Source organism: Halichondria panicea, chromosome 9 (assembly GCF_963675165.1).
Source record: "Halichondria panicea chromosome 9, odHalPani1.1, whole genome shotgun sequence".
Lineage (NCBI taxonomy): Eukaryota > Metazoa > Porifera > Demospongiae > Suberitida > Halichondriidae > Halichondria > Halichondria panicea.
The window spans coordinates 6,602,361-6,618,141 of NC_087385.1; the positions used below are offsets into that span (position 1 = coordinate 6,602,361).

General features: G+C 44.3%; 5 protein-coding genes and 1 long non-coding RNA gene across 6 annotated transcripts; 3 read left to right on the forward strand and 3 right to left on the reverse strand.

Moving 5' to 3' along the window:
• The first annotated feature begins 96 nt into the window (after positions 1–96).
• Positions 97–2,189, forward strand: LOC135342011 (uncharacterized). Its single transcript, XR_010396725.1, has 3 exons — positions 97–512; positions 1,784–1,915; positions 1,979–2,189. It is a non-coding gene; the product is annotated as an uncharacterized LOC135342011 (long non-coding RNA).
• Positions 763–1,625, reverse strand: LOC135341978 (uncharacterized). The gene has a single exon (XM_064538671.1). It carries the CDS (start codon positions 1,592–1,594, stop codon positions 845–847), a length of 750 nt encoding a protein of 249 aa, XP_064394741.1. The 5' UTR covers positions 1,595–1,625; the 3' UTR covers positions 763–844.
• LOC135341970 (RNA-binding motif protein, X-linked 2-like) lies at positions 2,152–3,409 on the reverse strand. Its single transcript, XM_064538663.1, has 5 exons — positions 3,313–3,409; positions 3,157–3,260; positions 2,997–3,048; positions 2,819–2,948; positions 2,152–2,761 (listed from the first exon to the last, which is right to left on the reverse strand). The coding sequence occupies exons 1-5, from the start codon at positions 3,315–3,317 to the stop codon at positions 2,255–2,257; spliced, it is 798 nt and encodes a 265-aa protein (XP_064394733.1). The 5' UTR covers positions 3,318–3,409; the 3' UTR covers positions 2,152–2,254.
• Positions 3,378–8,402, forward strand: LOC135341879 (conserved oligomeric Golgi complex subunit 3-like). The gene is made up of 22 exons (XM_064538561.1): positions 3,378–3,614; positions 3,785–3,883; positions 3,942–4,003; positions 4,067–4,232; positions 4,387–4,554; positions 4,824–4,952; positions 5,015–5,092; positions 5,229–5,272; positions 5,328–5,454; positions 5,538–5,629; positions 5,686–5,791; positions 5,869–5,902; positions 5,976–6,055; positions 6,116–6,262; positions 6,391–6,540; positions 6,636–6,725; positions 6,776–6,896; positions 6,950–7,078; positions 7,226–7,396; positions 7,670–7,797; positions 7,967–8,065; positions 8,217–8,402. The coding sequence occupies exons 1-22, from the start codon at positions 3,471–3,473 to the stop codon at positions 8,250–8,252; spliced, it is 2,400 nt and encodes a 799-aa protein (XP_064394631.1). The 5' UTR covers positions 3,378–3,470; the 3' UTR covers positions 8,253–8,402.
• A 76-nt stretch (positions 8,403–8,478) lies between these two features.
• Positions 8,479–10,223, forward strand: LOC135341903 (uncharacterized). Its single transcript, XM_064538585.1, has one exon. It carries the CDS (start codon positions 8,572–8,574, stop codon positions 10,093–10,095), a length of 1,524 nt encoding a protein of 507 aa, XP_064394655.1. The 5' UTR covers positions 8,479–8,571; the 3' UTR covers positions 10,096–10,223.
• Positions 10,186–15,781, reverse strand: LOC135341864 (uncharacterized). The gene is made up of 4 exons (XM_064538542.1): positions 15,599–15,781; positions 15,467–15,543; positions 15,217–15,365; positions 10,186–15,053 (listed from the first exon to the last, which is right to left on the reverse strand). The coding sequence occupies exons 3-4, from the start codon at positions 15,350–15,352 to the stop codon at positions 10,345–10,347; spliced, it is 4,845 nt and encodes a 1,614-aa protein (XP_064394612.1). The 5' UTR covers positions 15,353–15,365; positions 15,467–15,543; positions 15,599–15,781; the 3' UTR covers positions 10,186–10,344.

The following is a 15,781-nucleotide window of genomic DNA, read 5'->3' on the forward strand; positions in this document are numbered from 1 at the left end:
TGCAGAAAAAAAATGATATAATTATGCATGCTGAATTGAAGGCTCACTGGGTGCAAAGTTAAATGTTGAAGTGAGACTCACCACTAAACCACAAAGTTGAGTCTAGGTCACAGCTTTGTGGTTTAGTGACTAATTTCAACATTCATTTTCAACCTACTTGAAAAGCACTGTAAGGGTCTACTGCTAAGGCAGCATAATGAGCAGTCACAGAACTCTGGACAAAGTATAAACACGACTGCAAAGAAGCTCAGAGACTTAGCAGATTGTAGACAAACTGGATTCGAAGGCCATTGTCAATCCAACAAGAGATGGACATAAAGTCGTTTGTTGTTAAAATACTGACACTGAGCAGCTGCTATTCAATAGCCTTATAATACTGTCATTGCATTGCACTGGAATAATCACATGCATGCACAGCAACTATACAGGCTACACCAGATCCTCGGGCAATCATCTACTCCTCTGCGTGGCAATTAACACTTCTTGGGTAATTTCGACTATGGCATGCGATGGTGAGCTCTTGTGTACGTGTAAAAAAAACAGTTTACAGGTGCTCTTAATGCACGTTAGAGGTTGGAAATGAGTTCTGCCCATGTTAATGCACGTTAGAGGTTGGAAATGAGTTCTGCCCATGATTATTGTCCTCGTATACACTTTATTGCAGGGCTCTGGTTTTGGCCCTTATATATAGTGGGAGATCTCCTCATGTGCTCCTGTATGGTAGTAGATACAGCGAGCTTGGGCCTGCTACCCATCATCAAATAACATTATCTAATAGTACTATTCAAGTTGACTAGTTCACTACTCTCTCTCTCTAAATAGTTTTACTGGCTAGGTCCGTTGTCTATTTAGTCTTGACTTGCTTGTGTATGGGGCATTCTGTACCCACCAGCTCTTGGCCTCTCACTAGGTCCTCGGGGGTAGCCTTTCCTTGCAAAGCTCTCAGAAAGCCCTCAAACTTTGAGTACACTTCTAGCTTGAGAATCTTCAAATCGCTGTTGACAGTAGCTATTGTAAATCCGTACAGCTCAATCTTCTGGCCATCTCCTTTGACCCCTTTGTACTCTCCGCTGAACGCCCCCCAGTGATGCCATGAGAAGGCCACTTTAGGAGGACCACTGTACACCTCCAACACCTCCCACAGAAAGCCACCCGAAAATGCTCCTCGAAAAAGCTTATGCGACGATTCGAATGTTTCATTTTCGGCGTCGTAGAGATCTTTGCTAATTTCCTTCATAACCCAGTTGTATGTGCCAACCTTGACAGCATCTTGCCCAGTCATTTCTTGGCCGTGATTCACCATCACTCGAAATTCGTCCAGTTTCACAGTACTCCAATCTTTCGGGGAAGTCATGTATGTCATTTGCATCTCCCATTTCTTGACAAGATTCTCCACGATCATCTCCAGTGACCCGACAGCATGATTTTTGTTTTTGCCTTTATAGTAGAGTAGATCTAGACTCCTATAGTCAGGCTTTCCCTCTCTCCACTGTATATTAGGGTCATCAAAGCTCCCTCTGTCTGGTCTAGTGAACCCGTACTGGGCTTCTAGGCTCTCTAGCTCTTTGTCTAGCTTGCTCTTGTAAGCTGTCATTGTCGTTCTTATTAATTATGCTGTCTCTGTTTGTATTACTGTCTACTTGATGTGTTAGAATGTTGTTAGTAGGGTAGGTATTAACAGGAGCAAATGAGAGCCCTGTTTACACAATGCTGTTAATTTTGGGTGGAATTCGAAATCCGGTTGGTGTGCCAGTGGATTTTTCATTAATAATTATTTATACAGGGGGATTTAGCTGTGTCCTCTGTGTCCCCTGTGTCCTCTGTGTCCGCTGTGTCTTTTGTATTCGCTGTGTCCTCCGTGTCCTTGTGTGCTGGGTCGCTGGGTCGCTGGACTGCATCTCCTCACTCTTTGATTGTGAGCTATTATTAATTTTTATTGTTCACCTGATATTACATTACATGCTCTGCTCTATTTCAGGACTTCAGGTTTTTTGAGGAACGAACTCCCCCCTACCTACCACTCCGGCCCACAGCTGCCTGGTACATCATAGATCTACTTAATTGTAGAGTTTATTAACGATTAAACTGTAGATTTTTGTTTACTTAATAATTAGCATTGTGTTGTTTGATGTAATTATAAATTGACAGACATTCTTAATACAAGGGTAATGTGCTAATTAATAACTAATAGAAGACAAAAATGAAAATCAGAGGATACAGATTGTACAATCATGTGCATGACTGTGCTAGCTAGCTAAGAGTTCTTCTTATACTGTTCTTTCCTATCTCTAGACCGTGACCTAGATCTGTCTCTGTAGCTCTTCTTTTTGTTGTGTCGTGATGGGTATTCATCGCCTCTTTCTCTCCGCCCTCGTGATCTACCACTCTTATCATTGACTGGCACTTGCCTATGTTCCTCTTCCATTGTTCGCTCCCTCGATTTCTCATTATCACCAGAAGCCTTTCTCGCTTCAGGATCAGCCATTTCGCGACGAGACTGTTTCTTAGTTGTGTGTCCTTCACCCTCATTATCTGACATGCCTATTTTCTCTTTGCGTTTCTTTTTTTTCTTGTCTTTAAACTTTTTCGTCTTTTTCTTTTTGATCTTTACAGGCTCGTCTTCAGACTCACTCTCAGAGGGTTCAGGACTAGGGGTGGGGGTCTTGGGGGCACACCCCTTCTCTACGATCTCATTGCCATCCTCATCTTTAGGGCGACGATACTCGGCCACATGATCCACACGAATTGTCTTACCACACAACTGCAGTGGAAGAAGTGGTAAATACCAATCCTCCAATCAAAATAATGTACCACTCACTTTAATGCCGTTCATGTTATCGACAGCCAGTACGGTACTCTTCTGGTTTTCATAACAAAGGAAGCAAAAGCCTTTGGCCTTTCCCGTCTTTTTGTCCCTCACCATATTGATGTTCATGATCTCTCCGTACCTAGAGTAGGAGCCAAACATTTGGACAAGCATTAACATGTTTACTCACTGTGAGAACACGGCTAACACGTCTCCTTCTGTCAGGGAATAGTTTAAGCCTCCTGGACAAAACAATCAAATTTAACTTCACATAACTCCATGTACACACACTAATCATAGAAACATGTTAGAGCAGGTTCACTAAGTGGTTCACACATAGCTTTACGTACCTATAAAGACGTAGGCACTTCCAGCGTACATGTCGTGCCATGACTTCTTTCCCCTGCCCTGGGTCAGCTCAGTTTCAGTGATCCTCTGAATGGCCTTCACGTTACTAGGTAGGGGGAGAGTATCAGTACAGTGCACAGACTGTGAAACAATCTTACTTCATGGTTTTGGAGCTTGCATGTGAAACTAGGGGGAAGGTCGTCTATAGGAGGGCGTTTTACTATGATGGACACAGTTCTAAAGACGACCTTTCCCTTATTTCGATAGCAAACACATGGATATGGCATAAAGACGTTAAATCACTATCAGCTAGCCCATGGAGTCAAGAAGCAAGCCTCAGCAGAGCCTCCGAGACAGACTGAGTCAGTGGGAGACAAATCTAGCCCCTCTCACAGGTGCTCAGAAGAAGAGCTACATGGAACTGTCGGCTACTGCTGTCTCAAGACCAATGCCTCCCGATGTATGTACATAGAAGACAATTGATAACTTAAGTATACAATGAGCGATCGTACTGGTTAGGTAACGAGCTGGGTATACATGTAGATGCACTTTATACTTGGTCACAGCATACACCTCCTCTGTGTGTGTGTGTGTGTGTGTGTGTGTGTGTGCGTGTGTGTGTGTGTGTAGGTCGTTCCAAGTGAAGGCGTTGGTGGTAGGACAAGGAGAGAGGAGTCACATGACACCTCAAGCTCTCTGGGGCTGGACAAGATTGAGAGCCCTCAGCAGGTCATTATGTGGTGTACACCAGTGTGTGCACGATTGACTAACCTTTCTATTACCTCAGTTTTTAGCCTGGTTTGATGAAGTGGAGTCCCTTGCCCAGGATGAGGAGAACAAGTGTTATAAGTTAGTCATTGTAGCCTACACTTACGCAATACATGCTCTGGTATTGTTATACTCTCCTTGCAGAGATTACATAGGTCAGCTGAGTGACTACCAGGACAAGTGTTCAAACATGCTGACTGAGATAGACAAGGCTGTCGAGTTTCTTGCAGAGATGAGTGACAAGCACACACTGGTGGCACAGAAGACGGGGGCTCTGCATCAGGCCTGTGAGCAGCTAGTGGAGGAGCAGGTGAGGGGAAGAAACTTTAAAGCCGTTTTTGTTATACCCCTAATTATACTATGTGCTTCTAATCTCAGAGTTTAGCTGATTTGTGTGTTTTCAGAGTCCTCCAATAATGTTCACGTATTATATCAAGTGTTGTGTCCCCCCCTCTCATGCACAGACGAAACTGGTGAGTGTAGCGGAGAGTATCAGTAGCAAGCTGTCGTACTTCACAGAGTTGGAGAGCGTTGGAGGGAGACTGGCGTCATCCACTCTCTCTGTCACCAGCAATAGTTTCACCAGCACTCTGACCAAACTGGACCACTGCATCACCTTCATACAACACAATGTGAGACCACCAGTGTTCCTTGTAGTGACACACTGTTTGCCTAAGTTACTACTGGACTGTAGTTGTCTGTGAATTTAGTACATGTAACAGTGGAGGCCAAAAAATACATGACGATACTAACGCAGTTCCATTCTCAAAGAAGGCTATGGCGTCCGTGATTTTTCAGAAATGTTGGCCTGTTTTGACATATACTTTTAGTACTGTACATTTTCACAGTACTCTGTAGCCCTTTGTTAATTTTATGCCTGGCTTTTGTGTCATCCCCACAGCCCCAGTACAAGGAGTCTCAAGTTTACCTTGTGAGGTTCAAGCAATATCTCTCTCGAGCTCTGGGCCTCGTCAAACAGCATGTGATCAACTCTCTAAAAAACACCACAAGGACAGTCATGCCCAAACAGGTGACGTCTCTTACTAGTATATAGAGTGTACCAACTGATACCATCCGCTATGTTCGGTGTAGGGAGTGGCTCCAGGCCCCACTGAAAGTTCTTATGCTCAGTACTATGGAAAGTTCAGAGCAAATGCTCCCAAACTCCAGGTACACATACTCCTGCCAGATAGGTTCTAGCTACCGTACTTAATCGCGACTCTCTAAATATTTGACATTTTAACATTTCACCCACAGTTTGTCAATTATATAGTGTCTCAGAATAAGTGTGCTTTCTTGTGTGCAGGCGCTCATGAAAGAGATTGAAGTAAGAGCAGATAAAGCACCAGAGTAAGTTACTCACACCACACGGGACACACTAGCCACTGTCCTCTTGTGTCCCTAGATACGAGACGTTACTTCGAGACTGCCATCATTGCTACATGTCCCAGAGAGGGCTTCTCCTCACACCAATAGTGTCTGCTCATATCGAGGAGCTCAAGAAGGCACATGCCTCCAATAACACCGCCCTGGTCAGCACAGCATGAATAATATAGTCTTGTACAATCATAACTATACGTATTGAGATAGTCAGTGTTTTGTTTCCATACATTAGGTTCGCTCGGGCTGCAACTACTTGTGTCGGGTATGTCAAGATGAGTATCAGCTCTTCTTTCATTTCTTCACTGCAGACAGTCAGCACTTAGTGTAAGTCTGCATGATGTATGAGTGCCTGTATGTCATAGCCCTCATCATTGTCACAGTGGATTGTTGGAGAGCCTCTGTTTCTCACTGTACGACCTGCTGAGACCTGTCATCATCCACACTAACCACCTGGAGACCTTGGCTGACCTCACCACCATCTTCAAGGTTAGTACCACTGCTCTCATAGCTACCTGTCACCATCTAACCCTCTCAATAACTGTCTGTCTAATTCTACATACCAGGTGGAGATGCTCGAGGAAAGGGTTGAACCAAAAGGTAATACTCATCAATTGTCTGCTGTTGAGACTATTTAGTGTGTTATATATATACCTGCTGTGACACACTTCAGGCAAGGAGCTGGCTGCCTTTGGAGGAGTGGTGAAACAGATGCTGGAGGACACACAGCAGAGACTCATCTTCAGGGCACAGGTTTGTTAGTCATTCCTATATATGCAAGGCCGGCTGTTGTTATCCCCCTCCCTTTTCCAGCGTTTCATCCAGACTGACATCCGAGGGTACCGCCCTGCTGCAGGGGACCTGGCCTATCCTGACAAGCTCATTGTAGCAGCTGGGGCCACTCAAGGAGACCAGAAGTCCACTGATTCTGACTCGGTATTTGACACCAGTGGAGCAGAAGTAAGTTTCTCTTAAAATGTTGTCTCCCATCAAGTACGATATATATTCTTTAGAACTGATGAAAGGTTTTAAGCATTTCAATATTACTTATCATACTGAATGTGTGCTGAATTGTTTCTTTATTCTAGAGTGATGTTTCTGGTGACCATGGCAACAAGACCCCTCCCCAGAGACGCAAGAGTCGTAGTGTAGTGGCTGCAGTGGACATGCACGCCATGTGGTACCCTACTGTCAGGAGAACCCTCCTCTGTCTATCAAAGTTGTACAGATGTGTTGAGGTAAAGCCAATTATATCCAGTCTAGAAAGTGTACAATGTATTCTATGGCTTTCTGTACACATATTAGCTATAATGATGCTGTACTCTCTATCCAGAAACCAGTGTTTGAGGGCATTGCCCACGAGGCTCTGTCAGAGTGTGTCATCTCACTTCTCTCTGCCAGCGCTGCCATTAAAGACAAGAAGGTACAACCAATGCTTGTGTGAGACTGTCATTAATGTCACTGACTGTGCAGCTGCCAGTTGATGCTCAGTTGTTCCTGATTAAGCACCTGCTGATTCTGAGGGAGCAGATTGCACCGTTTGACGTCGATTTTGTCGTGACTGAAGTAACTTTAGACTGGTCCAAAACTAGAGGTGAAGCATTGTCTATGTACTATAGTGTATTATAAGTCCTTCATCTTCCACAGCTGCTGCGTATGGACTGTTGCACAAGAGGGCTCGACTCTTCTCTCTGAACAGTAGCAATGCTATCCTTGGATTCTTTATTGACGGCTCCCCTGGCATAGTGGAGACACACCTCGACTCCAGAAAGGCAAGTTTATGCCATAATATCGTACACTTGTATAATAGCATATCTTGGCATTGTACTGTGTACATTGTAGATCACTTGTTCTCTATGTACTGTGTACATACATTGTAGATCACTTGAAATGTACTGATTGACCTCTAATTGGTACAGGAAGTGGACAGACAGTTGAAGGTGGTTTGTGAGAAGTTCATAGCTGGCACCACTGACTCTGTAGTGGACCCTCTCAAAGCTTTGCTGACTAGGTTCGATGTTCTCGTCTCTCTGGCCTCAAAGGACAACCTCAATCTCACAACACTCATCCACCAGCAGCCATTTGCTGGAGCAGGTAGTGCACAATCATAGCACGTACGTGTGTATATGTACCTGCAAGCCTCACTTGAAATCTAATTTGAATGGTCCATTTAAGAGCAACCTCAATCTATTCCGAGCCACAAATTGACGTAAGAAATTTGATCGCGTACATTTTTGACAAACCATTGGCCTTGTATAAACTATTTTTAGTCGAAATTATCTCTGCATCATATAATACCTAGATCCCTCCTTTCTTTAGGTACAAAATGCATGTTTATTTGTAAAATGAGATTCCAACCTCCCACAGACAATGTCCATGAGGTGATGACCAAGACCAACCAGCTGGTGAAGAGTCGTGTCCCTGTCGTGAGGAAGAGCCTCTCCCTCTATCTGGCCAATGAGGAGACTGAACACATTCTGTTCCGACCATGCAGGGTGAGTGGATGGGTTGTGATGCTAGAGCATGCCAGCTGTACCCATGCATTTAGTAGTACCAGCTTCTATTAAACCAACTGCCTCACTCTAGTAGCTCTACCCCTACATGGCCTGTAATGTCCTAATATTGAACACTGGCTTCACTTTTCTTTGCTTATCACCCACCCAGGCTAACATTTTGAAATCTTTTGAGAGTCTGGAGAAGCTGGTCAAGCAACACTACTCAACTGAGGACCAGTACATTGTCTCGTGCCCTACACAAGAAGAGGTGAGAATCGTACCTTCCAAAGTACACATTTCTTTCACACATAATAACTATGCATGGGCAGCCAGTGCAAAGCTTCACTACACAACATTGTACAATAAATGTACTGTTTTGTTTTATATTTATAATTATGTGTGTGTCTTTTTGTTTGCAGGTTTCACTGATGTTGGCTGGACAATCTGAACAATGAACTTTTAAATTAGCCGTCTTTCAAGAACAACGAACAATAACTATAATAGATTTCATTTGCCTTTTGTAAAACTCTTGTTGGGAGTTGGTATATTGTGAGGAATTTGCACATGATACATCACATGTTGACAATGATAATAATGATAAACAATGACTTTTTCCTGCGTCCATTATGAAGTGTACTGAATGACATGTTCTTATCATAATTGCACCCGAATTAAGAATTAAGGAAATGTGCTAACTCAGTATAATTATGCTAATGGTATTATAGGGTATATAAAGGTACATGAGATAGTAACATAATCAGTAGATTATGCAGAATGACTAAACTAAGTGTTCCTCTACTGTCTTTGCTCTCCATTGCACTAGCCTGGTCCTCGGTGACTGCAGGCTCGGGGTGCAGCTGGACTGGCCGAATGCCTGGCCCCGGAGGAAGTGCTCCCTGTCCCTCACCCACCAACAGTCAAGAATGCCCTAGAACACCTTCTTACGAGGAGATCGATGCGCAAGGAAAACTTTGGACATGCCCCAGTTACACTAAATCCAATGGAGGACAATATTTTGGCAATTGTACCAAAGGACAAGGCCCCAACCCTCTCTGCAGTTTTGACGCAACGTCCCCCAAGTTTGGTTGTTGTTGTCCACTAGATGGTTGCTGGACACCTCCGTACTTCAACTGGATTATTGCCACCTGTAAAGCAAGTGGCTGTGGTGCCTATAAGAACACACCAAGCACTCAGAAGTACAAAGACGCTGGAAGTGAAGTTATCGTAAACTATGCCGCTTCGTATCAATGGAACAGTGTGCAAAGATTATGGCAACTTGTGCCAGAATCTTCATTCAACACTGATGGTTCGCAACCACCTTATGACACTTTACGACCCAACGGGGGACTAAAGACTCCATGGATGCAGCCGCAGCCTGGAGGTGCAGCGGACTGGTCATGGGGCTATTATCCAGCTGGTGTGAAAGGTGTAGGCCCTCCAGGCATGATGTTTGTCATCTCAACAGAGAAATCGTTCAACCTTGCCTGGTACATGCTGAATCAAGTCACTCTGGACAAAGGGCCTACTACTGGATATCCGAACAACAAGTGTCCCTATGGTAATAACAATTGCTGGGCTACAGCGAATTCTGGAGAAATCGACTTTTTGGAGTCTGCTTGGACTGTGAATGCTGGAGCTGCAGATAATTACAGAAGGCTATACTCTACTCAGTGGAATCAAGTTGGTCGATCGTTTATTGGTGATCAAGGATCGACTTGCAATGCAGACGGTGGATGGTTCAATGATCAAGAGGCCTCAAACAATTATTTCCTCGGGACTGGCTACAACCAGAGTGTACCTTACATCTTTGTAGCAGTTGTTGACCACATTGGAACATTTATATACCGCATTCCGGCATCGATGGTGGAGTCAGTCTGGCCTGGTCTCTCTCGTACTACAGCTGCCTGTACTGTTTCTGCCCGCCCTACCCGTCGCCCTGATAACAGCGGCCCCCCATGTGATGACACTCACCCCTATTGTGCTCTCTTCCTCCCTAACTGTCAGGCATCAGACTGGGGTGGGGCCTCAGCCGGTCGCCAGGGTGGTGCAAACCAAGGTTGCAAGGTGAATGGTCAACAAGGATGGTGTAAGAACTGGTGGAATCTCCTCGACAACACGGAGCAGTGGCTGTGGCCTGAGAATGGCCATCCAAGTGTGGTACAATATCAAACGCCAGCTGCTCCTGTCGCTAATCCATGGAATTATGAGATGGAGGCGTGGAAAGTGGACTGGAAAGGACAACCGAAGTACAATGCAGGATGTTGTGTCAAGAACACTGGACATTGTCCTAAAGTTTAACTTATAATTATAATATATACAGTAGTACTGTTGTAAACTGTGAGTGTATGTGTACATATATTCATCCCCCTTATTCATACTCAGATTGACTGAACAGCAAATTAATGTTTTTTCATAATTATGACAAATGTTTACTGCAACTATTATAATATAAACTATAGCACACTTTCAGTATAAAAATAATAAAACAGCAAGCTAGCACATTCTACGCAAACAACGACATGCATGCAATTAAACAATTAATTTTGTTCAATTAGTTCCAGTTTTCTGTAACACAATGTGAGCCTTGCCATCTTTGTCGGCTGTCTTGTGTGACACTCCCATCCTCTCAGCAGCTTCATGCACCAGTCGCCTCTCGTAAGCACTTAGATTAGGGGACAGGTGAAGTTCCCTCTCCTTACCTGAGCAAAACTTCATCACCAAGTCAGTGTACTTGTGAGAGGCTGCAGTAGCTACCATCTCTTCGTCTAGCTTGTACTCTTCCAACGATTCAAATAGAAGATTGATACTCATACCGTTGTTTTGTCGATACTCCGATATTTCTCCCCAGAAAGGCCTCAAGACTTGCTGAATTGCTTCTTTGTTGTTGTTGCCCTCAGGGACAGCAAAACAGAATGTGCATGTCCTCTCATCATTTGTGGTGGGGCAAGGAATGACATCAATGCCAGAATCCAGTAGCTTTCGTATGTAAGTAGGCAACTTAGCTTCGATCACAGAGGCTGCTTTCCACAGCAATACTTCATTGCTGCTACTGACCTGGATGCTCACTGCAGTGTAAGATGGCTGGGGGATGGGGACTCGTGTTCTTAGCGTGTAGTAGGTCTCTGAGGAGGGGAAATCACTTGACTCGACATGTCCACAAACTTTAACGAAGAGACTGATAATTTTGTCAATGTATTGACTGGGTACAAAATCGCCAAATAGCTTCTTCCATTTTGGAACTGGTAGCTGGGAGCAGCTGTTGACAAACACCTTGAATAGTGTGTCTGCGTTCCATTCTGAAGATGGTGAGACTTTGGTACGAGACTTGATAAAATCAGCAAGCAGTTGAATGATGTGGAAGGTACGAATGCAATGGTATGCATTTCCTTTGAGGTGGCTGGCTCGTAGGATTTGTACTGTCATTTCCACCACAGCTGCAAAGATTGAACTTGAGATAACACCTTGGAGAGCCTCCTTCACATGATGGAGAAACACAGGTCCAGTGAATGCAGTCTTGCTTGCAGCATCTCCAGGTTTGAGCATGCTCTGTAGCTCAAGTACAGTAAGATTTTCCAGACTGTGAAGAATAGCTTCTTCTTTCACAATCGCAAACACAATGTCGTAATCGATGGGTCCAATTTCATTGAAACTAATTCTAACTTTCAGTCTTGGACAGCGGGAGCTTCGGCCAACATGGATGAACTTGATACCACATAACTCTAGCTGTGCTGCTAGTTTGTCAGCGAACTCCATAGGCGTGTTAGTGGGTGGGGCAAGGAGACAAAGGTCAACATCACTGGAACGTCCTAGAGGAAATGAACCAAATGGGTACGCCAAGAGATTGGGGTCGTCTTGAAATTCAATGATCTGAGAAAACTGTTGAGCGAGGAAATGGACTCCAACTTGAGCAGCTTGGGTGTAGGTAGCACTTGGCAAGTGGCAGTACGTTGTGAGGTTGGTCTCCAAACGAGAGTTAGGGGGTTTTGATTTCAGCACCAATTCCTCGAGGTAGTCTGGATCAAGAGAGAGAGGTTTTTCCATGAGCAGCAGCTCCACTTGAATGCCTGGCTTGGTCAGCTTAGCAACACGTTTAACTTCTTTCAAATTCTCTTCTTTGTCGTCCCAAAACTTGATTCTGGTCAGATTGGGTAACTGAGAGAGAAGCTCCTTAATGGCAATTCCTTTGAAGACGTCACCAGACACTCTTAAATCACTAGGCTTCATCAAAACTCGTTCAGGGAAAATGGAAGCATGCTCAATAATTTTCTTCAATGGTCCTCGTGCTTTATCGATTCGTGATGTCAAAATGAACGTCTTGGAACCAGGTAGTCCTAAATGTGAGCGAAAATCGCCGATAGCAGGTCCTGGATAGATGACCAATGGAGGCAACAGTGACTGTGGGCATCCCCACCATCCTTTGTGCGGCCAGTTCTCTCCCGTCTGCTGCTTGTAGAGTGCTTTTCCCTCCTCTGGGTAGGGTGTGTGGAATAGGGTGCCATCAAAATCAAACAGGAAGAGATCTGTGATGTCACTAGTGCCATTGTGAATGGACACCTCCGTCTCCTCAGCTACTGCAAGTGTGGGGTACAACTTCTTTGCCACTTTCTGTTGGAACATTTTCTTCGAGGTTATTTGTAGCTTGGCAAGGTCGGATTCACTTATCACTGAACCTTTGTTAGCTTCAGTGTCAGAGAGTTTGTCTGTTTCAAAGAGTTCACGCACAACAATCCCAACAGTTCCTTCCAGAACAATAGAGTTTTGTTGCTTTGTGGACACTTGAGTCTTGCTGAGCATAGCTGTTGCCATCTTGGGAGCCACACCGTTGTCCGTAGAGATGGTGATGTGTGGGATGTCGGCATTGCATTGTACCTCACTAGGGACTTGCACACGGACAGCTTGCACACCACTGCTTGACTCGTGACCTGTAACACGTATCTTTACTTTCTGACCAATTTTTGTGGCTGTGATAGACTCAGTAGAAGGCTTGTAACAGAGGGTCACATGATCGGCATGCACATTTGCAAAGGCTGGTGGGTAGGTAGATACTAGTAGCCATTGTGACTCAGTGGTCAAAAAGATGCCCGTGTATATGGCAAAATGAGCGGAGAATGAATCCAATAATTGAGATTGGTATTTTCCTAGTTGAACAATCCACTCCAATGAGAAATCAGGCCTGCTGGTCGAGCCAGTTGGGTAGGAAAGCCGGGGGGACACACGAAGAGCATTGTCATCATTCTCCCATCTTTGTACCGTGTTTTTGACTGCAGTGCTGTCAATGTTGTGAGCGTTTCGACTTTGGAACTTGCCAGCAATGAAATCGGTTGGACACGGAATCTCAACAATGTGCATGTCTAGATGCAGGATCTCACACAAGTAGGTGTATATCTGATACTCCCACACTTGGGAATTAGTGTTGTCCACAATCACAAACTTGAATTCGATGTTGGAAACGCATTTCAGGAATTTCTGAAGGCAATATGCGTGGGCTTCGGGAACTAACTCAGGAACAAATGTGTATGTACCATCTTTGATGAAGTATTCATCAGCACTGCAAACAGCAAACTCAGAAGGGTTGCTGAGGTATTCAGAGGAGTTGGTGGCTAGGAACGACTTGCCTGATCCGGGAACGCCACGAAGTATAACAACAGCTGTTTCTTGTGAGCTAGTGAGACGAGTATTCGTGAGAAGTTTGAGGGCTCGTTCGAATTTCCTTTCATCAGGTAAATCCATGGAAGAGGAAGAAACAACATTCACAATTGTAGCCTTTTCTCTTTCTGAAAGTTTTCCGTGTGTGGATAGCGCTTCAACTGCACACAAGAGTGAGGGTCGAAGGTCAGGGGTCAGATGTACCAGTGAATTTGATATGGTGTGTAGTCGTGGAAAGAAACCATCTTCTTGCTTTGGACCAGTCAAGGAGCATAGATCGATTGTCTGAAGTTGTTGTCTTCCCATGATATTGTTCTGGAACTTGGAGTACAAGGCCTGGCCAGCAATTCTTACGCTGAGCTCTTTTTGCATGGGTCTTGACATCTTGACAATTGTCACGTGAGGTGTGTATTCGGAGTGGTTGCCAGGGGTTTTAACACCAGCAGCTTGAAGCCGCTCAATTAGAAGATAGACAAGCTTAGAGAGAGCAGCATTCGGGGCAACCTTGACGTATACCAATCTGTCTTTGAAGTTGTCGACGCCGTTTAGCAGTAAGTGGACATTTTGAGGCAGCATGAGTAGAAAATGTGGCTTCATCTTCTCTAGAGCAGCTTTGGCTTTGCTGATCTGATCATCGTTCTCCAGTCGGACCATACACAGAGTGATGTGGAAAGCAGTAGGAGACACAAGTCCCTCAGACAGTTGTGGTGACACGGTTAGAATGTGGTCTTGAACAATGCGTATATTAGCCACAACTTCTTGATCGCATATTTGTATGCACAGGAAATGAGTTGGTCTGTCTTTGTCATCATAGTGCTTCTTGTTTGGACTTAACTCGAGATTTTGTGCTGGCTGCTTTTGATCACCTGCTTCAGTAGTGGGTACCATAGCCTGGACAATTTCATCAATGGTTGAGCCACCCCGTGATCCAAAAAAGTTGTCCATCTGTGAGCGCTTGTCCCAGACAATTTGATCTCGATATTTGAAGTATTGGATCCGGTGCTTGGGAATGGAGAGGACACTTGGTCCAACTGAAGCAATGTCTTCCCAACTGAATGCAGCAAATGGCTTCTCAATAATCCCCACAAATCTGTCAAGGTACCCAATACAAAACTGTTCTGTCGGTAGGTCGCCATCCCATAATATTCGTGAGATTACATCAGTAGCCGATCGCATTGAAGATTTCTTTTCGCTTTCTTCCCCTTCTTGAGTAGTTATAGTTGTTGGCTTTGTTTTGCCGTTTTTCTCGTCTACTTTACTGCCAGTTTGTTTCTGCTTTGATCCAATGGTTGCCATAGCACCCTCAGCCATAGCGGGGGAGTGTCCTTTTGTGGGGTGGAGTAGTTTGCATTTATCACCAAATTTGCATTTCCCTTGCTTGAAGAACTTGCATACAGTGGCGTCACTGCTCCGTATTGGGGAGACATCACGTGATCCTCGGCCCCTGTCATTTGGGTGGTTCTGTAGCCATTCTCGAGTGGCTTCGATCATCTGGAACAGCATAGGAGCACCAATGGAGTCCTTAGAAACATCGTTAATGCATTGTTCGAGCTCGGGGAAGCTGTACTGCAGAGACAGCTGGACCTCAGGAGGGGAGTTGGGATAGTTACCTGGAAAATGAACTACATGTACATTAATGTCTTCACACAATTATGCAAAAGATGTACATTGATGTCTTCACACAATTATGCAAAAGATGTACATTGTACAATGATAATTACGGTGGTTGGAAGCCAATAATGTTTATATGATTCAGTTGTTACAGTTATCTACCTGGTAGTTTAAGAGTAGCCATGATTTTCTTCTTCATGAAAATGTTCACAAGCATTTGCCCATCTCTCCCAACGGAATAGGAAACATCACGACCAAAAATGGCTGTTAGAGACTCCAGCTCTTCATTCAACTCCATTCCTTGTTATCACCTGCAGCAAGATAATTAATGTAATCACTCGTTTCATCTTTAGCTTTTATTACACATCACATTAAATTAAACTAGAGCATTACTTTACATTGCTTTAATTACCTCAACTGCTCAGGGCTCAAAGTCAATCTAGTCAGCCTCTGGAATGTTCGGCTTTGTCTCTTCTTTTAATGTCTTCACTATAAATAAATCGTTCTTAAGTTATCACTCAAATTTATCAAGACTGCAACTCACGTCACGTCGCGACGTAATTTCTTGGAGGCTGGAATGTTTTGTTGTGCTGACTGATTTGTTTGCTGACTGGGTGCCCTTTTGTATCTTGTCTACTGCTGAATTATGCCTCCGGGTCTTGCACCAAGGAGATGTAATTGAAAACAAAGAGAGCTGCCATGTCATCTGGTTGCACAACTGAGGTGC

Excerpts from the sequence above, each read along its gene's own strand:
- LOC135341903 (XM_064538585.1), top strand. The coding sequence starts at position 8,572 with ATGACTAAACTAAGTGTTCCTCTACTGTCTTTGCTCTCCATTGCACTA.
- LOC135341879 (XM_064538561.1), top strand. The coding sequence starts at position 3,471 with ATGGAGTCAAGAAGCAAGCCTCAGCAGAGCCTCCGAGACAGACTGAGT. Across the intron at positions 5,093-5,228 it reads CAAATGCTCCCAAACTCCAG|GCGCTCATGAAAGAGATTGA; the intron begins GTACACATACTC and ends TCTTGTGTGCAG. Across the intron at positions 5,273-5,327 it reads AGAGCAGATAAAGCACCAGA|ATACGAGACGTTACTTCGAG; the intron begins GTAAGTTACTCA and ends TTGTGTCCCTAG.
- LOC135341970 (XM_064538663.1), bottom strand. Across the intron at positions 3,049-3,156 it reads AAGTGCCTACGTCTTTATAG|GAGGCTTAAACTATTCCCTG; the intron begins GTACGTAAAGCT and ends TGTTTTGTCCAG. Across the intron at positions 2,949-2,996 it reads GTGTTAGCCGTGTTCTCACA|GTACGGAGAGATCATGAACA; the intron begins GTGAGTAAACAT and ends CTCCTACTCTAG.
- LOC135341978 (XM_064538671.1), bottom strand. The coding sequence starts at position 1,594 with ATGACAGCTTACAAGAGCAAGCTAGACAAAGAGCTAGAGAGCCTAGAA.
- LOC135341864 (XM_064538542.1), bottom strand. The coding sequence starts at position 15,352 with ATGGAGTTGAATGAAGAGCTGGAGTCTCTAACAGCCATTTTTGGTCGT. Across the intron at positions 15,054-15,216 it reads GGCTACTCTTAAACTACCAG|GTAACTATCCCAACTCCCCT; the intron begins GTAGATAACTGT and ends TTCATTTTCCAG.